At 45.4% G+C, this 26,265-nt stretch overlaps 1 protein-coding gene across 1 annotated transcript; it reads left to right on the plus strand.

The window, feature by feature from the left end:
* Positions 1–3,152: 3,152 nt before the first annotated feature.
* On the plus strand, positions 3,153–26,103 carry LOC106572653 (nuclear receptor subfamily 1 group D member 1). The gene is made up of 9 exons (XM_014147028.2): positions 3,153–3,672; positions 3,773–3,810; positions 17,183–17,494; positions 17,700–17,788; positions 17,916–18,060; positions 23,881–24,476; positions 24,709–24,894; positions 25,081–25,291; positions 25,560–26,103. Exons 2-9 carry the CDS (start codon positions 3,795–3,797, stop codon positions 25,757–25,759), a joined length of 1,755 nt encoding a protein of 584 aa, XP_014002503.1. The 5' UTR covers positions 3,153–3,672; positions 3,773–3,794; the 3' UTR covers positions 25,760–26,103.
* The last annotated feature ends 162 nt before the right edge of the window (positions 26,104–26,265 follow it).

Here is a 26,265-nt window from a genome sequence, read left to right on the forward strand (position 1 = left end):
CTAGAAAGATGCAGATGAGCTCCTGTCTCCCATGCAGTTGCAAAGCCATGTTGAAATCAGGAATAATACCACACTTACTTGAAATAGTTTTCTGCATTCTTTACTCATAAAGTGAGCTTTCTGAAGCTTAATCAGCCATTCTATAAGCAATCTAAACCAACTGTGAGGCAGGCTCAGTAAGGTATAAACTATAAGCTCTCATCACCCACAGCTAAACTGGCATCACTTCACACAACAATGAACTCTTTCAGCCAAATTAAATGGTGTGTGAGAGAGAGACAGTGAGACAGCGTGAGAGTGAGACAGACAGTGATGACTGTCTCTTTAGCCCTGAGGCACAAGGTGTTTTGCAGGTGTCTGTGTTGGTAGCGACTTGTTCTGTTCTGTTCCATTCAGTGCCCAAACAGCAAGAGCACCCTGTAATTATTTGCGTGCCCTGCCATAATATGTTCTCATCATGACATGTGCATGAGTCGACCAACACACACTTCATAATTTGATGCAGTTCGAATCTGACACCAAATGAATTCTGTCAGGGAATGATTTACATAAGAGCGGAGAGTGCTATATTTCCTGGCAGTACAGCTGTAGGCCTGCACACCTAATTTACAAATGGATGGTGAAACGGTAGGTAGGATAGTAGCGCAGATTATTAAGTAGGTTTAGGTAGTTGACAGATAAAAAATAAACACAGCTACAACAAGTCTTAATGCAAAATTACTTGAGAAAGACAAACAAACGAACAATGTGTTTACGCAACATCTTCATCATCAAGTAGGCCTAGTAGACCTAGGTGTAATATCATGGTAACCTACTGCTCAATCCTAATAGTACAAATCACTACAAATTCATCTAAAGAACTCAAAAGGCTGCATTTACACATGCAGCTCAATTCTGATCTTTTTTTCCCCACTAATTGGTCTTTTGACTATTCACATCAGATCTTTTCACATCAGATCTTTTTAGAATTTATCTGATTAGCCAAAATACAAATTTGTAAAACATTTGTGAAGAATTGGGCTGCCTGTATAAATGTAAATGCATCCAAAAGTTATGATCAATCAGTTATCTGCGCAAATGGCCATCTCAACCATTTGCCCGAAGAGAGGGGGCTCGTTTGAGTGGTAAGGCTGAAGCAATCCTCTGCAGATGAAAGTTGAGGAATGAAGTCGGGGGAGGTGCATCTGCAACAGCCAAGTCGGACACCAATGTGGTTTTCCAACAGCAAGGCTCAACGTAACAAGGCAGGATTGCCATTGTTTATAAAAGTTTTTATTAGTACACATGGCTCCAACCCCCATATTACACCCTCACAAACTGTTAATATACGTGTGTATATTGTCCAATCAATTCAATTTGTGAGAGACTAAAATATCACAATCATTTGTACTGTCACGTGGAGCGGAACAGGGGAACCCAAGAGCAGACTCAGACGAGGAGACTGGGATGAGGTAACCCAGGTATTTATTGAAAAACGGGGGGGAAGACTGAGTGCAGGCCAGGGGAAGCTCAGGCGGGTTGCCGAAACCAGGTGCGGAGGCAGAGGCTGGAGTGAGAGGTGTTGGGACATGGTAAGCAGGTCCGGAGGGGAATCCAAGGGAGTAGTAGAGTGGGGAATCCAGGACAGAGTAGCAGGACTGACGAGAAGTCGGACTGGAGACAGGGACCAGAGTCAGAGCAGGCAGAACTGTAGCGGAGAGGAAAACTGCATCAGGCAAGGGAAAACAGAATCTAAACAGGAACAAACAGCTAGAAACATGGACTGACTGAGCAGAGATTACGATCTGGCAGAGTGGAAGAGGCAGGACTGAGTATATGTAGAGGTCTTGATTATGGAACAGGTCGCAGCTGGTGGGGATCTGCTCTGACTCCAGCACACCTGTCTCCGCCCACACAATCACACACACACACACAGAGAGAGAGAGAGCACTGGGGGAGTGGCGACAGGTCAAGGAGACACAGGATGAGCACTAGAGGGTGTGGCAGGAGCAGATCTAACATGTACATTGAAGTCTATCAATGTACAAATTACCTGTCATCAAGGCAAAGGGTGGCTACTGTGAAGCTACTCAAATATAAAATATATTTTGATTTGTTTAACACTTTTTTGGTTACTACATGATTCCATGTGTCATTTCATAGTTTGAAGTCTTCACTATTACTCTACAATGTAGAAAATAGTAAAAATAAAGAAAAACCCTGAATGAGTAGGTGTGTCCAAACTTTTGACTGGTACTGTATGTGTGTACATTGTACTATCAATTCAATTGGTGAGAGAGACTGAAATATCACAATAATTTGTACATTGGAGTCTATCAATGTACAAATGACCGATTCCAGTCATGAATTTGGTCACGCTTGCGTTGGTCAAACAAAAACACCCTAATGATTGGCTGACAATAGAGGCTCCCATAACAAGGCTCCCGCTGTCTGCAACATGAAGTTGATGATGAGCAACTGCAGAAACTTGCAGTCGAATGCAGTCAAAACTTCATGATCTTTGATCGTATTGTTTTTGTAAAGTCATGCCGTTGTCATGTAGGCACAAGTCAGACAATGTTGATCCTCATAATGCAACACACTTTGGAAGGCTTGACAAAAGTGATCCTCTTGAACTCACCCAAACACGTCAGAAAACTGAATGTGTGGAGAATTGAGGCTACAAAGATGGGTTTGCTAACGTTGTAGCGCGCTCTAGTGACAAAATAATGAACTGCAATTGAATGTTACTGAGGGGATGTGAATAATCCTGCCACAGTAAAATACTGTATGCTGAAGTGACAGCCTACATTTCCTCCACAAACACAAACACTCACTCACACATACATTTAGGACAACATGTGTCACTTGTTTGTTTATTTGTTCGTAAAACACATGGTCTGAATGTTCGGCCATCAACTTCAAGCGGCACAGTCCGCTACTAACAACTTCCAGACCAGTCACGGTGTGTGCCGCCCATTGTGCATGTGCCTCATCCGCCCACTTCTCGTTATCGCACGCTCGGTATTATGGTATGTATAAAATGTACAGTATGTCAGTAGGGCGGCGCACGCCCCGGCACATGCAGAGCGCACATGCACCGTGGCTTTACTAAACGCGTAGCATGGTCACATAAGCGCATCAAATCTCCCTCCCAGCTCTAGATAGCGGCCAATGAGAACGCATTACAAAGTAAAAGGACGGAAAGAGATAGTGAAAGGAGAGTTCAAATGAGACATATAGTGAGATGAGATACATCCAAACAGACACAACAGAAGTTGAAAGAGGACGCAGAAGCAAGTCACATTTTTTTAAGCCACCTGAAAACGTGATTGATGTGGAAGTGAGTGTAGTGTGTGTTGTTTGGTCTAGTTTACAGTTCAGTTCATCCTCGGAGATGCTGGTGGAGCTGTGAATTATAGGGATGTTTTATTAAAATCACTTGTTCTCTGCTCGCGACACTCCCTTCCGCTGAACCAAGCAACTCACTAGCACAGTGCAGAACGGATCCAGGTAGCATGCAATAATAATATATCCTGCACACCTGAGACAGTTGGACATAACTGTTCTGCATAAAATACAGCTGGACATAACTGTGCTTACAGTATACTACGGAGTGTTCTGTCGTCGACAGATCAATTCGATTGTCTTCAACTGTGCGCTCGTTCCATGGGTCAGGTATTTTTCGCACAGGTAGTTCTCGACTATCACCTGTCTGTAGTTTAGTATTGATCCTGCATATTGACATTCAGAAGCAGCTGTATATTGACAAGTCGAACTTCATTCATCACAGCAAACAAGACACATCAAGAAACATGGACAGTCCCGGTGGTAAGTGCTATGATTGCGATTATATGTTTTGTTATTTCCATTGATTGCTCATTTTCAATTTATATTTTGTTATTGCATACATTTTATATATCAGTCGCATAGCAATACTATTTTTTTGTAGCTCAATATTGAATTTGGCATTGGAGTTATACATTTTGCGCAGAGAATGGTGATGATTTTTAAAATAATTTAAAGAGTATTTAGCATGTTTTATTGTGTTTGTTTCTCTCTGCAGTCGTGCGTATTTGTGTGTAAAATACGTTCCCAAATGTCCTGCATGATAAGGTTTTACGTTTAAAGTGTCTCTTCATCAGCATGTTAGAAAGGGGGTCGACTTAATACGATTTGAAACAATTTTATAAGGCTAGTACCGTATGTCCAATTCTATATGTTTAGAAAGTTGCGAGATGGAGATGAGAACAATTCAACTTTATAACAGGACCATCATGCTTTTTGTGCATTATCCTCCCATGCGTGAACTTGGAAAACACAATGAATACTGATTGATATAAGTTCTGAAACAGGTGTAATATCCAACAAGTGTATGTTTTCTTTCAAGCATACAAAGGTGCACTTGAAAAAACTGCAAAAAAGATTGACGATGATATGTGACAGTGCTTGAAGTTCACGCAACTTCCCACATAAAAAATGACTACAGTTTACTATAGAATGCTACAATACTTACTATAGAATTCTGTAGTAAACTGTAGTATATTGTAGAATTGTACACACTGTACAATTGTACACACTGTATAACTACAAAATTATATAGTAAGTACTACACATGATCGAGGGATACCATCGATCATGTGTAGTACTTACTATATAATTTTGTAGTATACGTATTTACTGTAGTATACTACAGATCGCAAAAGCACTACAGTAAATACTACAGTAATGTCGGCAAAAACACTACAGTCTGCAAAAACACTGCAGTAATTAGTATATTATACTACAGTATTTATTTGCATATACCCTGCCCATTTTCCTCCCCATACCCAGTTTGTACTACCCATAAGTGTGAAACCTACATGCCAAGAATATATGCCAAGTATATATACAGTACCAGTCAAAAGTTTGAACACACCTATTCATGTAAGGGTTTTTCTTTATTTTTACTATTTTCCACATTGTAGAATAATAGTGAAGACATCAAAACTATGAAATAACACATATGGAATCATGTAGTAACCAAAAAAGTGCTAAACAAATCTAAAATATATTTGAGATTTGAGATTCTTCAAAGTTGCCGCCCTTTGCCTTGATGACAGCTTTGCACACTCTTGGCCTTTTCTCAACCAGCTTCATGAGGTAGTCACCTGGAATACATTTCAATTAACAGGTGTGCCTTGTTAAAAGTTAATTTGTGGAATTTCTTTCCTTCTTAATGCATTTGAGCCAATCAGTTGTGTTGTGACAAGTAGGGGTGGTATACAGAAGATATCCCTATTTGGTAAAAGACCAAGTCCATATTATGGCAAGAACAGCTCAAATAAGCAAAGAGAAACAACAGTCCATCATTACTTTAAGAAATGAAGGTCAGTCAATCTGGAAAATGTCAAGAACTTTGAACGTTTCTTCAAGTGCAGTTGCAAAAACCACCAAGCGCTATGATGAAACTGGCTCTCATGAGGACCACCACAGGAAAGGAAGACCCAGAGTTACCTCTGCTGTAGACGATAAGTTCATTAGAGTTAACTGCACCTCAGAGTTCAAGTAACAGACACATCTCAACATCAACTGTTCAGAGGAGACTGAGTAAATCAGGCCTTCCTGGTCGAATTGCTGCAAAGAAACCACTACTAAAGGACACCAATAAGAAGAAGAAGCTTGCTTTGGCCAAGAAACACGAGCAATGGACATTAGACCAGTGGAAATCTGTCTTTTGGTCTGATGAGTCCAAATTTGAGAGATTTGGTTCCAACCGCCGTGTCTTTGTGAGATGCAGAGTAGGTGAACGGATGATCTCCGCATGTGTGGTTCCCACCATGAAGCATGGAGGAGGAGGTGTGGGGGTGCTTTACTGGTGACACTGTCAGTGATTTATTTAAAATTCAAGGCACACTTAACCAGCATGGCTACCACAGCATTCTGCAGCGATACGCCATCCCATCTGGTTTGCGCTTAGTGGGACTATCATTTGTTTTTCTACAGGACAATGACCCAACACACCTCCAGGCTGTGTAAGGGTTATTTGACCAAGAAGGAGAGTGATGGTAGTGCTGGATCAGAAGACCTGGCCTCCACAATCACCCAACCTCAACCCAATTGAGATGGTTTGGGATGAGTTAGACCGCAGAGTGAAGGACTAAACTTATTCTTGACTAAACTTACTTAGTCATTTATTTGTCAAAATTGTATATAAAAACGTTTTTATTAACTTATTCATCATCTACTTTATTGGCCTTAGATATTTTTTATGGGCTATTCGGGTAGGCTAAATACTGTATACAATTTGCGGATGTTTGCATGATGTCAATACAGAGGTTAAAAGGTCACTGGTGCGGTAATGTGGGATATCTGAGCCCCATGCCTCAGCATTTTTTACTCCTGCCATCTGCCTGCAACTTGGAGGCGGTTTTGAATGGTGGCTCTCTTTCTTTTCTTCATTGAGAAGGTCATCCAACTTGACTCTATGAATGCATGGCTCAGTTAACCTACAGATGGTTGACCTTGATATGTATTGGTCTCAGAGGGAGAGATACAGTACATGCATTCTTGATTTATCTTATCAAACCAAGCAGAAGTAAACAACATCAGATGTAATCCATATACATCCTAATCTAAATAACACAAACTAGTTCAACTGATTGCATAATATTGAGAGTGAGGCTACTGCTGGTTTAACCCAGAGCCCCATATTCACCTGCTGCCCAATTAGGTAAACCTCACAGAGCAACGCAATGGGTGATGGCATTTAACTGAGAAGCCCGGATACACACACAATTTGGAACCATGCCAGTCAGGTCAGGTGTTGGCGCAATCTGGGTGCTGTGAACTACATTTAAACGTGCCCACTACCCACAGGATGTCTAATCAGATCATCCAACCTGTTGTCAGAACTGTAATCCAGTGTTTCTATGTGGTCAATATTGGCCACTGGCTCTATGAATGATCGCGTGCGGAGTGTGGGGGGGTTCTTGCAGTTCGCAGAATGATTTTAGCGCCCATTCAGAACATCCCCAACCAACCGTACACCATGCTCTATTTGAGTTTCCTCTACAATTGTAACAGAGGCTATAAAGCGCGGGTGATTATAATTTCTGACTGCTGGTGATAGCTTCATGCAGCGCGAGTCTTCCCACTGAATGCACTCCTCTCATTCTCGAATCGTCCTCACGTGGATGCATTTGCTTAGCCGCGTGCGGCGCGTGATTTCACAGGCCGATACAGTTTACTCTCTCTCCCCATTTATTTTTTCTCCTCGCGCTCTCTCTCCCCCCGCACTTCTGTGGTGATGGTGCCTCCGGTGGTGGAAAGGGGGGAGGTTAGGTTGGAAAGTGTGTCAGAGATTTCATGCATTAACTTTATCTCTCGTCACGTTTTCCCGCATTATGCGCGATTTATTGTAATCAAATGCATTAGTCCTGGATCCAATATCACAAGTCCCTTGCATCAACATCAGTGGCGTCAGTTCATCTAAACCTCGGGTATGTGGGGTGTGGTGGGTTGGGGATGTGATTGACCCCAGGCATTAATTATCACCGCAATATTATGTTTAATGGTGCGTGGAGCGCCGTGGACAATGTCAACCACTACTCAACCTCATCATAAATTGACTCATTTACTTGTGGAACGGCGCACACAGTGTAACATGAAATAGATGCATAATACGTGCTATCAAGTCACAACAAGGCCGACTTCAAATAATGACATCAATGTGAAAGTACCGGTGCATAAAACAGCTGACCGCAAATGCAAACTATGCCAGATAAATCCTATACGTGAATATAAATAAAAAGCATAGCCTACATCAAAGCCTACAATGTCAACATTGCTTCGTGCACTTCCCGCACATGTATACATTTGCCTGTGCATTTTTCGCCATGGGAAGGTAAACATTTTGCGAGTATTGAAGCAATGTATCAACATGGTTGCTCTGAGAATATTGAAACATTGTATCAACGAACGATGCAGCTTGGAGAATATAGAAACATGTTGTATCAGAAAGGCAGCTAGGAGAATAGTGATTGCACCATAGTAGCCAACGAGGGGGCGCCTCGCGCATTTTCCCCGGGACAGCTTGTCTGTCTGATATTATTGTGTTGTTTACACATCTGAGTGATTATTATATATATATATTTTAAAACAGCCCTACATCCACACTATAGTTACATAACTTGAATTACGTTTTAGCAACAAGATTGATCTGTAAGAATATCTCATTTTAATTGAGGAAGATGGACAAGCAAGACTGATAGCGTGGAAATGCATTATACCAGAGGGAAGTGGGCTACAGGTGGGGATTAGGGATGCAGGAATGGGATAATTAAAAAGTAGGCCTACAGTAAGAAATTTTAAAAGTTATCCCAACTAAGTAACAATTAATGATTTGCATTATCTCAATTATCATTATGTCACGGCATGACCATGTACATGTGTTATTGCCTACAATTGTTATTGTCTTTAAAGTCAAAACCATGACATCTATTTGGGGGAAATGCTCTAAATAGCAAGTTCAGTTGTGTTTATTTTCATACCAATACATGAAACCAACACTGCACTAGTCTACTGGTCAAATTAATTGAAATATCAATCAGGCCTACAGCTATTAGAGCCTGTATTTTAATAGCAATAAAATAGCTTTTGGTTTCGAATGGTCACCTCCCAATTCCGAATTGAATTAATTGATAACACATTAATATCTATCAGATAACAACAAGGCTTAGAAGGCCGAGTTCAAATGCCGACGTCAAATTCAAAGCAATTGGCGCACTGCCTAAACGGCTGACTGCCAAAGCAAACTGGCACTGTCTGCGTTCTGCTCTCTAAAAGTGAAAGAAAGGGTTGCAGGCTGGCAGCTGCTCTCCGCATGGTCCTAAAACCAGCTAATCACCACCGTTTAATTATAATCGGGATTGGAACGATTTTAGTCTACTTTGTTTTTGCCTACTTACCATTTTTGGTCTTGAGCTAGGGTAAGGCGATACCCAACTAATGCCGCTGATCAACATCTCTCCCAAACTGATCTCTCCCAAACTGAAGGTTCAGCGCACACATCCGCTAGGCAAGACTAAAGTGTGCTATGTACAGTCGGAACGTGACAGCCCTCCTGTCAGTAGGCTATTTGTAGCCTGCAAAGTCATTTGATCCGCTGTAGTCCTCAGAGTGATGCTAAAACTGCTATAGGGCAATCCGTGACATCCTGCATTCTTGGTAATGCAGTGTGATGGAGATAATCTATTATAATCCTCAAATGATGCATCATGCTTTTAGTCTACATGGATATTTGGTGGCTGCCAAATAGTCCCATTGGTGTCATTCTTCTTTATAATGCAACCTAAATACCTGAATAGAGTAGACTTTTGAATACACTTGCAATATAAATATACATAAATGCAATCCATAATATAAATTCAACTCCTTCTATTCAGCCCCTCCAATTAATCCAATAAAATGCTATTTGTCACATGCTTCATGAACAGGAGGTGTGGACTAACAGTAAAAAGGTTACTTACAGGTCATTTTCCAACAATGCATAGTTAAAGATAAAAATAAAAAAATGAAATAGTGACGAGGAGTAAATACACTGTGAGTAACGAATAACAATAACAAGTAAAAATAAAATGGCTATATACAGGAAGTACCAGTACCGAGTCGATGTGCTGGGGTACGAGATAATAACATGGCTATATACAGGAAGTACCAGTACCGAGTCGATGTGCTGGGGTACGAGATAATAACATGGCTATATACAGGAAGTACCAGTACCGAGTCGATGTGCTGGGGTACGAGATAATAACATGGCTATATACAGGAAGTACCAGTACCGAGTCGATGTGCTGGGGTACGAGATAATAACATGGCTATATACAGGGAGTACCAGTACCGAGTCGATGTGCTGGGGTACGAGATAATAACATGGCTATATACAGGAAGTACCAGTACCGAGTCGATGTGCTGGGGTACGAGATAATAACATGGCTATATACAGGGAGTACCAGTACCGAGTCGATGTGCTGGGGTACGAGATAATAACATGGCTATATACAGGGAGTACCAGTACCGAGTCGATGTGCAGGGGTAAGAGGTAATAACATGGCTATATACAGGAAGTACCAGTACCGAGTCGAAGTGCAGGGGTACGAGATAATAACATGGCTATATACAGGAAGTACCAGTACCGAGTCGATGTGCAGGGGTAAGAGGTAATAACATGGCTATATACAGGAAGTACCAGTACCGAGTCGAAGTGCAGGGGTACGAGATAATAACATGGCTATATACAGGGAGTACCAGTACCGAGTCGATGTGCTGGGGTACGAGATAATAACATGGCTATATACAGGGAGTACCAGTACCGAGTCGCTGTGCTGGGGTACGAGATAATAACATGGCTATTTACAGGGAGTACCAGTACCGAGTCGATGTGCTGGGGTACGAGATAATAACATGGCTATATACAGGGAGTACCAGTACCGAGTCGAAGTGCGGGGGTAAGAGGTAATAAGATGGCTATATACAGGAAGTACCAGTACCGAGTCGATGAGCAGGGGTACGAGATAATAACATGGCTATTTACAGGGAGTACCAGTACCGAGTCGATGTGCTGGGGTACGAGATAAAAACATGGCTATATACAGGGAGTACCAGTACCGAGTCGAAGTGCGGGGGTAAGAGGTAATAACATGGCTGTATACAGGAAGTGCCAGTACCGAGTTGATGAGCAGGGGTACGAGATAATAACATGGCTATATACAGGGAGTACCAGTACCAAGTCGATGAGCAGGGGTACGAGATAATATCATGGCTATATACAGGGAGTACCAGTACCGAGTCGATGTGCTGGGGTACGAGGTAATTGAGGTAACTATTGAGGTAATAACTATGTACATATACATATGTAGGTAGAGGTGACTAGGCAACAGGATAGATAATAGACAGTAGCAGCAGTGTATTTGGTGAGTGTTTTTGTGGCATTAGTATGCGTGTGTGCACGTGTTGTGTGTGTGTGTTTATAGGCCTGCTGCAGCATCTATGTCAGCCACAGAGCGCACATCCAAATACCATTGCACCTTGTTACTGAGACAGTGGCCTACTTCTCTTCTCCTAGCTGGATTAATGCAGTCTTTTAGAGACATAGTAACCTGCTCCTCATTGTTTACTGTAATGTATTTACTTAGGATGCTTTGGCAGCTGTCAGTTTGGATCCTGGCTTCAGCCACATACTGTACATCAATAATTCACAAACTTTTATGATCTAGCTATAAATTACAGTGTTTGGAGCCAAATGGGTGAACTCCTCTACCTCCACCCTACCCTCTTCCTCCACCCTACCCTCCACCTCCACCCTATCGTCTACCTCCACCCTATCCTCTACCTCCACCCTATCCTCTACCTCCACCCTACCCTTTACCTCCACCCCACCCTCTTCCTCCACCCTACCCTCTTACTCCACCCTACCCTCTTCCTCCTCCCTACTCTCTACCTCCACCCTACCCTCTTCCTCCACCCTACCCTCTTCCTCCTCCCTACTCTCTACCTCCACCCTACCCTCTTCTTCCACCCTACCCTCTACCTCCACCCTACCCTCCACATCCACCCTATCCTCTACCTCCACCCTACCCTCTACCTCCACCCTACCCTCTACCTCCACCCTACTTTCTACCCTCTACCTCCACCCTAACCTCTACCTCTACCTTGCCCTACCTCCACCTTACCCTCTACCTCCACCCTACCCTTTACCTCCACCCTACCTTTTACCTCCACCCTACCCTCTACCTCCACCCTACCCTCTACCTCCACCCTACCCTTTACCTCCACCCTACCTTTTACCTCCACCCTACCCTTTACCTCCACCCTCTACTTCTACCTCAACCCTAACCTCTACCTCAACCCTACCCTCTACCTCCACCCTAACCTCTACCTCCACCCTACCCTCTACCTCAACCCTACCCTCTACCTCAACCCTACTTTCTTCCTCCACCCTACCCTTTACCTCCACCCTACTTTCTTCCTCCACCCTACCCTCTGCTTCTACCCTCTACCTCTACCCTCTACCTCCACCCTATCCTCTTCCTCCACCCTACCTCAACCCTACTCTCTACCTCCACCCTATTCTCTACCTCAACCCTATCCTTCATGACAAGTCATTGCAAAGGCAAAACAAGCTAGGAAAACACTAGCAGCCTTGCCAAGCTTACAGCTGTAGCATAGCGTAGCACAGAGAACAAACCAGGGGAAGGCTAAAATAGGGGAGGGGGAGGAGGGAAGGAGGATGTGGGCAAGGATTGTTGTGCCTGTTAAGTGCTCAGCGCTCACATTTCCCAGCCTGACAGCCTCAGCCTGCCTGACAGCCTGCTGACAGCCTGCCTGACAGCCTGCCTGGCTCTACACCTCCACTCAGGCAGATAGATTAGTGGCAGAACGGGTTGGTTAAGGTCACGATGGGAAGCTGCTCTCCTCACTTCCCAACCTGCTGCTGATTCCACAATTAACAGTAGTGTCTGTCTGCATTGACATGCATTTTAACTAGCTTGTGCTAGTGAGTGTATGGCTCCTCTTCTGTCTCTTCCCTGGGTTACGTTAGGCATCCTCTGGTACGTGCTATAGGCTATGTGCTATCCTTCTGGCTGAACATCAAAGCCAATTTACATTCCTAAAGTCCTATGGCCCCCTATGGTTTTCTATACTCTCATGAGGGTGTTGTTCTCTGAATTTGAATTAGTAGACTTGACACAAAGGACATATACTCTACTTAGCCGCTGGTCAAGTAGATGACATATTATTGCAGTACAGTATATAGCACTATAGTCAAGCTTTGCCTTGGGGAGACTGTACAAGCTGATAATTAATTGACCACATTTATGGCACCAGTTTTGAGGGCCCCTCACCACACAAACTAACATAAAAGTAGCTCACGTGAGTGTTCAGGTGGACTTGCCAAAGTATTTGTGTGCGTGTGGTGGTGGAGGTGGGGCAAGTCCTGGCTGGGTCAGCAGCAGGCTGTCTGTTTCCAGTCTCAGGAAGTGGCAGGCCAGGGCAGGACCTGGAGGTCCCTGTCAAAAGACTAGCTCCAGCTCTGCTGTGTTAACAATCAAGGGAAAAACAGGGAAGACAACAAGCGGAAAGAGAAAGGACAGATGGTCATGTTTCCCATACAAAATGTAAGGTTATATGACAAGTGCATGCTATTTGGGAATATAGTTCTATGGGAGAACGTGACTCCCTCTTTCCATACGTAGGGCAACGCGCGAGTTTAATGTACAGTAGGCTACACCCTCTGTGCTGAATGCCTACCGCCCTGTTGTCTTGACATCCTTAGTAATCAAATGCCTTGAGAAACTTGTGAAAAGTCATATTCTCAGTGTCACCCAGAAGCTTCTCGACCCATTTCAGTTTGCCTATCAGCCTAGCAGAGGAGTTGATGATGCCATTCTTACCCTCCTTAACATGGTCTATAGACATCTAGAGGGTGTATTCTTCTTAACATGGTCTATAGACATCTAGAGGGTGTACTCTCCTCATCATGGTCTATAGACATCTAGAGGGTGTACTCTCCTCAACATGGTCTATAGACATCTAGAGTGTGTATTCTTCTTAACATGGTCTATAGACATCTAGAGGGTGTACTCTTCTTAACATGGTCTACAGACATCTAGAGGGTGTACTCTTCTTAACATGGTCTATAGACATCTAGAGGGTGTACTCTCCTCAACATGGTCTATAGACATCTAGAGGGTGTACTCTTCTTAACATGGTCTATAGACATCTAGAGGGTGTACTCTTCTTAACATGGTCTATAGACATCTAGAGGGTGTACTCTTCTTAACATGGTCTACAGACATCTAGAGGGTGTACTCTTCTTAACATGGTCTATAGACGTCTAGAGGGTGTACTCTTCTTAACATGGTCTATAGACATCTAGAGGGTGTACTCTCCTCAACATGGTCTATAGACATCTAGAGGGTGTACTCTTCTTAACATGGTCTACAGACATCTAGAGGGTGTACTCTTCTTAACATGGTCTATAGACATCTAGAGGGTGTACTCTTCTTAACATGGTCTATAGACATCTAGAGGGTGTACTCTTCTTAACATGGTCTACAGACATCTAGAGGGTGTACTCTTCTTAACATGGTCTATAGACATCTAGAGGGTGTACTCTTCTTAACATGGTCTATAGACATCTAGAGGGTGTACTCTTCTTAACATGGTCTATAGACATCTAGATGGTGCCAAATCCCATGTTAGGGTTCTGTTTGTTGACTTTTCTTCTGCCTTCAACACAATCCAGCCCTACATTCAGCCACAGAGACTCATTCTGGATTTCTCCTTAGATGGGGGCTGGTTTTGTGGCTGTTGGACTTCCTGAGCCAATGCTCACAGCGAGTCAGAATAGGTCCCCTTGTGTCGGACATACGCAATACCAACACAGGCTCTCCTCAGGGATGTGTTTTGTCCCCACTCCTGTACATCTTGTACACTAATAGTTGTACTAGTTCCCATCCTGACAGACACCTCGTTAAGTTCGCTGATGACACTGCCTTGATCAGCCTGTTGCATGATGACGAGGAACACCATGGCCCGGTCCTAGATGACTTTGTAGAGTGGTGTGAGGAATCACACTTGGTCCTCAATGCCAATAAGACCAGAGAGATGTGCATAGACTTCAGGAAGTGTACAACACCTACCTCTGCAACATCTATCAGAGGTCAGAATATAGAGATTGTAGAGGAATACAAATACCTGGGTGCCCTCTTGGACAATAAGCTTCAGTGGAGTAAATGTACAGACCTGATCTACATAAAGAGCCAACAGAGACTGTACTTTCTCAAAAAGCTGGGATCTTTTAATGTAGACTGTACTATACTGACTCTGTTTTACAAATCTTTCATTGAGAGTATTTTAACTTTTTGTATTGTTTGTTGGTTTGGCAATGCCACTGTCAGCCAGAGAAATATGCTGAGAAGGATTATCACCACAGCAAGCAAGGTACTTGGAGTCAAACAGACAGGCCTGGATGAGATCTTTAAGGTCAGGGCCTTCAGCAAGGTACTTGGAGTCAAACAGACAGGTCTGGATGAGATCTTTAAGGTCAGGGCCCTCCGCAAGGCTCAAAAAATCATTTTAGACCCAAGCCACCCCCTGTACCCGGACTTTCAACTACTCCCCTCTGGGCGCAGGTATAGGGCACCCCTCAGCAGGAAAAACAGAACTACACAATCATTTGTGCCAGGTGTGATATCCTTCCTAAATAGCTCAGGCTAATTACATTCACATTTTAGTCATTTAGCAGACGCTCTTATCCAAAGCAACTTATAGTAGTGAATGCATACATTTCATACATTTTTTTTTATTTTTTTTGTACTGGCCCCCCGTGGGAATCAAACCCACAACCCTGGCGTTGCACACACCATTCTGGCGTTGCAAACACCATGCTCTACCAACTGAGCCACAGGGAATGTTCCTAATGTTCCTATCAACTCAGTAAGGCCAGCAGGCTAGTCTTTTTTTAAATGTTTTATTGGTATGTAACTGTTATGAAAGTTGTATTGTCCATTTTGTTTTGTATTTAAATGCCACTTTAAACGTGTACATGACACTGCAACAAAATTTCCCCATGGGGACAATCAAGTCGGTAAGTAAGTACCTCTCTATACCCAGTGGCGGTTCTAGACCATTTCAACTGCGGGGGGGGGCAAGCTGGGGCCAGTTGTACTGTTAGAGGGGCCAGTTACATTAGATGTTATTGTTGTCATATCGTTTTCTTCATTGCATTGCAGGCATTAGCAGGCAAAAGACCATGTTCATAATCATCATTGTTGTCACTGTCTAATAACGGATGTAAAAAAAAAAGAACGATAGCAAAAATGTGTTATGTAAAAATTATTTCATACTCCACATTTAGGGGGGCCACAAGGAGGTCCAAAATTGTTGTCACAGGGGCACTGGCCCCCCCTGGCACGCCCCCAGAACCGCTAGTGTCTAAACCATTCCCGGGGCGCTCCCCCACCAGACCTATATTTCTAAAATCATGGACCCATTTTTACATTTTAACAGACAGTCTTGTCCATAGCAACTTACAGTAGTGTTTGCATTTATTTTCATAACATGTGAGCGAGCGCAGTGGTGTCTCAGCGTGTGGACAGCTCATGAACACCAGAGATGCGAGGAGAGAGGATGCGAAGGGGCGTAAAACGCATGAAAAACAGAGATAAAACGCAACGTTAATTTCCTTACTGTTAGCCAATTTATAACGACCGCAAATAAACACTGTGGTTTGCCTGACGCAAAAAATCTGTTTCAATAGCCACGTTTCCATCCACAGTTTTTATGCGGGTAGCCTAACGTCATATTTTATAAAACTAAATAATGACAGCTGTGATGAAAACAGGAAGTTTCTGTGTAATTTTATAAATGCAGACAGATATTTTGTTCGTTCGACATGGTGGGATGTTTTTGTGTCGGTAAAATACAAATGTTTTCGCTCTTATAATAATCTCATCAAGTAGATTAGCCAACCCACACAGCCTACCCTTCACTGTATCTGCGAGCTATTGGCTACAGCGCGCACGTGCCAAGACCAGAGTACTCACGTTTTATATTTAACGCAAAATTTGTTTGAAAATTTGAAAATGTGACGGAAACACATTACAAATTTGATTTTTATTCGGTAGGCCTACATGAAAACATAAGCGAAAAAGTACATCATCATACACTGATTTTAATTCTCCATCAAGTCAGTTTGGTGGAAACACACCACTGTTGGGAAAATTTGCATATTTAGAATTTGGTTGGCACAGAAGCCGTGTGCTGTGTTTGCCACATGTTTTACCTTGCTCCACTCTCCCTGCATGCGCTTCAATGCACAATTATACCTATTCAATTCATATCATATGATGAGGCAGGATGCTTGCAGCACATTCTCAGAGCTGACCTCATTTGCAGGGTCAGAGGTATATGCAACATGACATCACAGTAAGACTTGCTGTTCCAAAACATGTTATGCACTTGTATAAATTGCATATTTTTCAACACCAAAATAAATTCAGTACAGCCCTTTCAAATGAAGGTTTTTGCTTGTTGAATATGGCATCCTAAACTACAGCATGAACTTTGATACTTTAAACTGCTTTTCAGAGCAAATTTCTCAGATATTTTGTGTCGGCTACCAGACTAACTCCCCGCTCTGTCTCTGTTTGGCGAACAGGTGGTGTTATTCTTTATGCGGGCTCCTCTGGCAGTGCCAGCCCCGGCAGCCCGTCCAGTGGGTACCAGACCGAGTCCCCCCCCTCCTCCCACTCTCAGCCCTCCTCCCCAGAGGAGATCACCTTCACAGAGCTCAGGCCCCTGGGGTCCCTGAAGGGCCAGAGGGGAGGAAGATGTACCCCTCCATCCTCCAAACTGGTGTTCCAGTTCCCAGAAGTCTACAATGTTGCTACATCAACATCCACCCACCAGCACACCTACCAACACCCTATCGCTGGGACAAGACCATGTGGATTCACAGGAACTTTCACCAGTGAGTTGTTTACCAATGTGTTATTTTCCCTCTTTACTTCCTGAACCTGAATATCCACCTGATCCATTACCCATGTCCCCTGAATATTTTAGTTGAATGTACACATCTTTTGTTGCTTGTACAATTGGTTGGTATTCACCCTTGTAGGCTCACTGATCTGATCACATTTCTGATTATCTGTGCCTCTCTCTTGCTATGTCTACAGAGGCTGGTGGGATGGTGCTCCTGTGCAAAGTGTGTGGAGACATTGCATCTGGGTTCCACTACGGAGTGCACGCTTGTGAGGGTTGCAAGGTAAAGACCCTGACAAATAAACACAAACTCTATATGATATTATATGATTACATTACACAGTCTATATTACCATTAAAACCAACCAGGATGCAAAATAACTGTACATCTGCTTGTATTTCCTGTCTAGGGTTTCTTCCGTCGCAGCATCCAGCAGAACATCAACTACAAGATGTGTGTGAAAAATGAGAACTGCCTCATCATGAGAATGAACCGCAACCGTTGTCAACACTGTCGCTTCAAGAAATGCCTCTTCGTCGGCATGTCCAGAGATGGTAAGAGTTAGAGTGAAATCTTAATGATAGTGCAGGCTCAAAATGGGCCTGCACTACCCCTCCATCCCACTCTCCTCTCCCTCCATCCCACTCTCCTCTCCCTCTATCCCACTCTCCTCTCCCTCCATCCCACTCTCCTCTCCTCTCCCTCCATCCCACTCTCCTCTCCCTCCCTCCATCCCACTCTCCTCTCCCTCCATCCCACTCTCCTCTCCCTCTATCCCACTCTCCTCTCCCTCCATCCCACTCTCCTCTCCCTCCCTCCATCCCACTCTCCTCTCCTCCATCCCACTCTCCTCTCCCTCCATCCCACTCTCCTCTCCCTCCATCCCACTCTCCTCTCCTCTCCCTCCATCCCACTCTCCTCTCCCTCCATCCCACTCTCCTCTCCCTCCATCCCACTCTCCTCTCCCTCCATCCCACTCTCCTCTCCCTCTCCTCACTCTCCTCTCCTCATCCCACTCTCCTCTCCCTCCATCCCACTCTCCTCTCCCTCCATCCCATCTCCTCTCCTCTCCATCCCACTCTCCTCTCCCTCCATCCCACTCTCCTCTCCTCCATCCCACTCTCCTCTCCCTCCATCCCACTCTCCTCTCCTCTCCCTCCATCCCACTCTCCTCTCCCTCCATCCCACTCTCCTCTCCCTCCATCCCACTCTCCTCTCCCTCCATCCCACTCTCCTCTCCCTCCATCCCACTCTCCTCTCCATCCCACTCTCCTCTCCCTCCATCCCACTCTCCTCTCCCTCCCTCCATCCCACTCTCCTCTCCATCCCACTCTCCTCTCCCTCCATCCCACTCTCCTCTCCTCTCCCTCCATCCCACTCTCCTCTCCCTCCATCCCACTCTCCTCTCCCTCCATCCCACTCTCCTCTCCCTCCATCCCACTCTCCTCTCCCTCTATCCCACTCTCCTCTCCCTCCATCCCACTCTCCTCTCCCTCCATCCCACTCTCCTCTCCCTCCATCCCACTCTCCTCTCCCTCCATCCCACTCTCCTCTCCTCTCCTTCCATCCCACTCTCCTCTCCCTCCCTCCATCCCACTCTCCTCTCCTCTCCCTCCATCCCACTCTCCTCTCCTCTCCTCCATCCCACTCTCCTCTCCCTCCCTCCATCCCACTCTCCTCTCCATCCCACTCTCCTCTCCTCTCCTCCATCCCACTCTCCTCTCCCTCCCTCCATCCCACTCTCCTCTCCCTCCATCCCACTCTCCTCTCCTCTCCTCCATCCCACTCTCCTCTCCCCATCCCATCCCACTCTCCTCTCCTATCCCACTCTCCTCTCCCTCCATCCCACTCTCCTCTCCCTCCATCCCACTCTCCTCTCCCTCCATCCCACTCTCCTCTCCCTCCATCCCACTCTCCTCTCCCTCCATCCCACTCTCCTCTCCTCTCCCTCCATCCCACTCTCCTCTCCCTCCATCCCACTCTCCTCTCCTCTCCCTCCATCCCACTCTCCTCTCCTCTCCTTCCATCCCACTCTCCTCTCCCTCCCTCCATCCCACTCTCCTCTCCCTCCCTCCATCCCACTCTCCTCTCCATCCCACTCTCCTCTCCCTCCATCCCACTCTCCTCTCCCTCTATCCCACTCTCCTCTCCCTCCATCCCACTCTCCTCTCCCTCCATCCCACTCTCCTCTCCCTCCATCCCACTCTCCTCTCCTCTCCTCCATCCCACTCTCCTCTCCCTCTCCTCCATCCCACTCTCCTCTCCTCTCCTCCATCCCACTCTCCTCTCCTCTCCTCCATCCCACTCTCCTCTCCTCTCCTCCATCCCACTCTCCTCTCCTCTCCCTCCATCCCACTCTCCTCTCCTCTCCTCCATCCCACTCTCCTCTCCTCTCCTCCATCCCACTCTCCTCTCCTCTCCCTCCATCCCACTCTCCTCTCCTCTCCTCCATCCCACTCTCCTCTCCTCTCCTCCATCCCACTCTCCTCTCCTCTCCCTCCATCCCACTCTCCTCTCCATCCCACTCTCCTCTCCTCTCCTCCATCACACTCCTCTGCCTACATCACACTCTCCTCTCCCTCCATCCCACTCTCCTCTCCATCCCACTCTCCTCTCCATCCCACTCTCCTCTCCTCTCCCTCCATCCCACTCTCCTCTCCATCCCACTCTCCTCTCCTCTCCTCCATCACACTCCTCTGCCTCCATCACACTCTCCTCTCCTCCATCACACTCTCCTCTGCCTCCATCACACTCTCCTCTGCCTCCATCACACTCTCCCCTCCTCCATCACACTCTCCTCTGCCTCCATCACACTCTCCTCTGCCTCCATCACACTCTCCTCTCCTCCATCACACTCTCCTCTCCTCCATCACACTCTTCTCTGCCTACATCACACTCTCCTCTCCTCCATCACACTCTCCTCTCCTCCATCACACTCTCCTCTCCTCCATCACACTCTCCTCTGCCTCCATCACACTCTCCCCTCCTCCATCACACTCCTCTGCCTACATCACACTCTCCTCTCCTCCATCACACTCCTCTGCCTACATCACACTCTCCTCTCCTCCATCACACTCTCCTCTCCTCCATCACACTCTCCTCTCCTCCATCACACTCTCCTCTCCCCCATCACACTCTCCTCTCCTCCTTCACACTCTCCTCTCCTCCATCACACTCTCCTCCATCCCACTTTCCTCTCCTCCATCACACTCTCCTCTCCTCCATCACACTCTCCTCTCCTCCATCACACTCTCCCCTCCCTCATCACACTCCTCTGCCTACATCACACTCTCCTGTCCTCCTTCACACTCTCCTCTCCTCCATCACACTCTCCTCTCCTCCATCCCACTCTCCTCTCCTCCATCCCACTTTCATCCTGTGCTCTTCCTCCATCCCACTCTCCTCACCCCCATCCCACACTCCTCTCCGACAGTGATTTATGAGAACAGGAGCCTTGAAGTCCCAAAAGCTATCTGTCATCCAGAAAACTGCAGCAAACAGGAATTATTTTGGGAAATTGGAACAGGGGCAACTTGATTACCTTGTGTACTGTTTGCCCTTATAACATCTTGTGGAATTAATTAGGGATACAGCAAACAATTAAGCTTGAGATGCAGGAACAAAACAGCCTGTCCTTGACACGCAATTAATCAATCGTATCATACGCGTTTAGTCTTAATAAGCTAAATATTGATAAATTGCCCCATCATAGCAGATTACGAGAATACGTTTCGGTTTATCTAAAAAAGCAAAGCAAAAATAGTGGTTCCTCGTGACCTCGTTCGAATAGTTTGCCTGTCTCCTACTCTTCTTCCTGTCAGTATTGTTGTAGTTATCTCTAGTTTTCTCTATTGCATAATCAATGAGAGAACCAAGCGTGATTTATGCATGCGGTCGACAGTTTGGTTGCTCAAAGGTTGAGTACAAGAAATGAGGCTAGTGTAGAGTTTCTTTAAGGGAACAAACACTCATATTGACCCTATTAGAAAATATGTTCTCACAATTGTCAAGAACCGCAACCTAGAAACCTCTTTCCTTCTGCTGCAACCGTTGCGAAAACAGGAAAACCTCAGTCAACTGCCTGCAGTCCACATGAAAGAATACGCCCTAAATTGTCAGGAGCCTGATGATGTGTGATTCTGTGTCTTGTGATACCGTATAGGCAAGGCAAATATTTCAGTCGGTTGGCACAGTAGTGGCATACTTTCCCTCCCTGAAACCAGTTAATCTTCTTAAAGATACAGTCCATACTGTAATGACTAGATGCTATAGACTCATTTCTTGCCATATAATAGTAAATCCATATAAACTAACATAGCAGATCTCCTCTAACCTCATGGCACTGTGTATAGCCCTTTAGCTCGATCTAGGTCAATGATCTTTAGGGACAGTGCAGAGACCCAGCCGATCATGTAATGATGCCAGATATGTTAAAAGCCCAGTGCAGTAAAAAAACATGAATATCCTGTGTTTTATATATACAGTTGAAGTCGGAAGTTTACATACAACTTAGCCAAATACATTTAAACTCAGTTTTTCACAATTCCTGACATTTAATCCTAGTAAAAATTCCCTGTCTTAGGTCAGTTAGGATCACCACTTTATTTTAAGAATGTGAAATGTCAGAATAATAGTAGAGAGAATGATTTATTTCAGCTTTTATTTCATTCATAACATTCCCAGTGGGTCAGAAGTTTACATACACTCAATTAGTATTTGGTAGCATTGCCTTTAAATTGTTTAACTTGGGTCAAATGTGTCGTGTAGCCTTCCACAAGCTTCCCACAATAAGTTGGGTGAATTTTGACACAACTTTGGAAGTATGCTTGGGGTCATTGTCCATTTGGAAAACCCATTTGCGACCAAGCTTTAACTTCCTGACTGATGTCTTGAGATGTTGCTTCAATATATCCACATACATTTCCTCCCTCATGATGCCATCTATTTTGTGAAGTGCACCAGTCCCTCCTGCAGCAAAGCACCCCCAGAAGCAATTTTTTTCTTATTTTTACCATTTTAATTGAAAAAAAAATCACAGTAAGTTACTTAATTGTTACCCAGAAATGATTTGATATTGAGATAAAAAAGGCTGCTTTGGATCTTTACCACAGATGTTTACAGTTCACATCTGTAACTAAAGCAACACACAAATAACTCCTCCAATGTCATAGCTTAGTGCAGTATCTTGTTTTGTCCTCAAACACTGTAAGTTAGTTTGTTTCTACAACATACAACATATGTATATGTTCATGATTGTACTCTTATTAATCATTCTTATACATGATTTCAATTTTGCCTCATGCGTTGTGCTGGCTTGGTTGGAGAACTCTCACGAGGCAGGACTGCCGTATGAAGTCAACTTCTTATCTCACACTCCACCTTGTGGCGTCTCACTCTCCTCACTCACCACTTTCTCTCTGTAATCTCCTACTTCACTCCTCCTCTTCACTGTCACTTACCCCCTCCTTCACTGCAACCTATCCTTCCTGCCTCCCTCCTTCTCTGCAACCTCTCCTTCCTCCATCCCTCGTTCTCTGCAACCTCTCCTTCCTGCGTGCTGAGAGCCTATCTCTCTTTTTCTCTGTCCGCCACAGTAGCAGTGACATCACGTTCATGATGACCCACTGCCCTACTTACAGAGCAGAGAGGGAGGGAGGGAAGGAAGGAAGGAGAGATGGAGAGAGAGATGGAGAGGAGGAGAGAGAGGGGGTCTGTCAATAGCATCTCCAGCAGATGTATATTTTTGGAGAGGGGAATAGGGAGAAGAGGGGGTATGGAGAAGGAGAGGGGATAGGGAGGAGGAGAGGAGGAGGGAAATATGGAGGAGAGGGGGTAGGAAGGAGGAGAGGGGATAGGAAGGAGGAGAGGGGATAGGGAGGAGGGTAGGGAGGAGGAGAGGGGATAGGAAGGAGGAGAGGGGATAGGAAGGAGGAGAGGGGATAGGGAGGAGGGTAGGGAGGAGGAGAGGGGATAGGGAGGAGGAGAGGGGATAGGGAGGAGGAGAGGGGATAGGGAGGAGGAGAGGGGATAGGGAGGAGGAGAGGGGATAGGGAGGAGGGTAGGGAGGAGGAGAGGGGATAGGGAGGAGGAGAGGGGATAGGGAGGAGGGTAGGGAGGAGGAGAGGGGATAGAGAGGAGGAGAGGGGATAGGGAGGAGGGTAGGGAGGAGGAGAGGGGATAGGGAAGAGGAGATGGAGTTGTGGGGTCCACTACAAGACTTACACAATCTGCTCAGATTCATCCATATTGAAGATACAGCAAGATACATTAACATAATTGGTTTCTGTACAGACCATTTAAACACATTACTCCAAGTCTTATCATGTAGGCTACTATAGGTGTTAACCATTCCCTTCTGTCTGTGTCTTCCTCAGCTGTGCGTTTTGGCCGTATCCCTAAGAGGGAGAAGCAGAGGCTTCTGGAGGAGATGCAAAGCTACATGAACAGCCTGAAGGAGTCTAACACCACCATGGACGTTGACTCCTCCCCCATCTCCGAAGCCCCTCCCAGCCCAGCAGAGGTTCCCTCTAAAGAGGCAATCAGAGCCATCTCACGGTCCTATCAGGACATCTTCACCAGCAGCCAAGGCAGGGCAGCCAAGACGGGCATCAACATCAATAACAACAATAACAACCTTCCAACATCCTGCCCCTTCAAGAGTAACGCATCTCAGGAGACCTCCCATGGCTCCTCCCACTCCGGCTCTACCCAGGGGTATCAGTCCTGTCCTGCAGGCCCCGCCCCTTGCTGCTCAGTAACCAATGACAACCACCATACATTCCCGTCTGTGGACAACAGTTGCTATAGTTATCCTGCGACATCCAATCAGAATCATGGACAGTCCAATATCGACACGCCTCAACGGGGCAGCCCGACCAATCACAACTGTTTCTCCATTAAGGAAGAGATCCAAGAGACCCAAACTCAGACTTCCTGTCCATGGAAGTTAGCAGTGGGCACCAAAGTGCTGGTGAGTAAATGGAGAGTTATAAAGTTGGTCTTAAACTTGACTTTTGTTAAGATGCAAAACAAATAGTATAGTGTGATTATAATCTATCTGTATCTAACTCTCTATCTAACTCTCAATTCAAATAAATTCAAGGGGCTTTATTGGCATGGGAAACATATGTTAACATTGCCAAAGCAAGTGAAGTAGGTAACTTTACCAACTTTACCAACTTTCTCTCTCTTAACTCTCTCAGGCTTGTCCTCTCAATGCGTGTCCTGTCTCTGCGGCCAGTCGTTCCGGCCAGCAGGTATGGGAGTCTTTCTCCCAGTGTTTCACCCCAGCAGTGAGGGAAGTGGTGGAGTTCGCTAAGAGCATCCCTGGCTTCCAGGAGCTCAGCCAGCACGACCAGGTCATGCTGCTCAAATCAGGCACCTTCCAGGTAATAACTGCTTGGTTAGTCCAGGACTAGGCTTTATCTGGGCCCGGGAAACCGTCCCTAAATCAGATATTTGTTTGTAACTGCAGCTGAAATTAAGTAAAAAAATACCTCTTCATTTTCTCTCCCTATACATTTAATCCCACTCCATGTTGGCTAACCTTCCATTGTGTCTTCTGTCTCGGTCAGGTGTTGATGGTGAGGTACTGCACCCTGTTCAACCCTGAGGAGCGGACGGTGACCTTCCTGAATGGCCAGACATACCCTCTGTCCTCCCTCCGGGCGCTGGGGATGGGGGCGCTGCTCAACTCCATGTTTGATTTCAGTGAGAAGCTGGGAACTCTAAGGCTGGAGCCTGAAGAGATGGCTCTGTTCATGGCCGTTGTGCTGGTCTCTGCAGGTGAGACAAAGAGCTGTTTAATTCCTTCATTTTTCAGTTCATCTCTGAAGCAAGAGGAGGAGTGTTTGAACAACATGACAGTAGCCAGTTTAGAAACGATACTATTGCATTTGCACCTTGACCAGTATGGAGATAGGCTTACGTTTGTAACTTGAATGGTGTCATTTTTTTAAGAATATATATCAACCACAAAGCTGTGCCGACATCCATAAATAGATATTGGTGTTTCTCAAACAAACTCTCACCCTGTCTCCTCTCGTCTTCTCAGACCGTTCAGGCATCGCTGACATGGGTGCAGTAGAACAGCTCCAGGAAGGGTTGATCTGCGCCATGTGTTCTCTCATCCACCGCCGTCGTCCTGAAGAGAGCGCTGCCATATTCCCCAAGCTGCTCCTGCGCCTGCCTGACCTGCGCACCCTCAACAACCTGCACTCAGACAAGCTGCTGGCCTTCCGCATTGACCCCTGAACAGCCCTGAACACACACAAACACATCCACACACACACACACACAGCCAATCTCAACTTGCCCACCACCACTTTCTAGGGCAGGACTGCCTGGAGACTTTCCATGAGAAGAACAACGATGACTTGGGCAAATCCAAAAATATACACTGCTCAAAAAAATAAAGGGAACACTTAAACAACACAATGTAACTCCAAGTCAATCACACTTCTGTGAAATCAAACTGTCCACTTAGGAAGCAACAGTGATTGACAATACATTTCACATGCTGTTGTGCAAATGGAATAGACACCAGGTGGAAATTATAGGCAATTAGCAAGACACCCCCAATAAAGGAGTGGTTCTGCAGGTGGGGACCACAGACCACTTCTCAGTTCCTATGCTTCCTGGCTGATGTTTTGGTCATTTTTGAATGCTGGTGGTGCTTTCACTCTAGTGGTAGCATGAGACGGAGTCTACAACCCACACAAGTGGCTCAGGTAGTGCAGCTCATCCAGGATGGCACATCA

This window comes from Salmo salar, chromosome ssa15 (genome assembly GCF_905237065.1).
Source record: "Salmo salar chromosome ssa15, Ssal_v3.1, whole genome shotgun sequence".
Taxonomy (NCBI): Eukaryota; Metazoa; Chordata; class Actinopteri; order Salmoniformes; family Salmonidae; genus Salmo; species Salmo salar.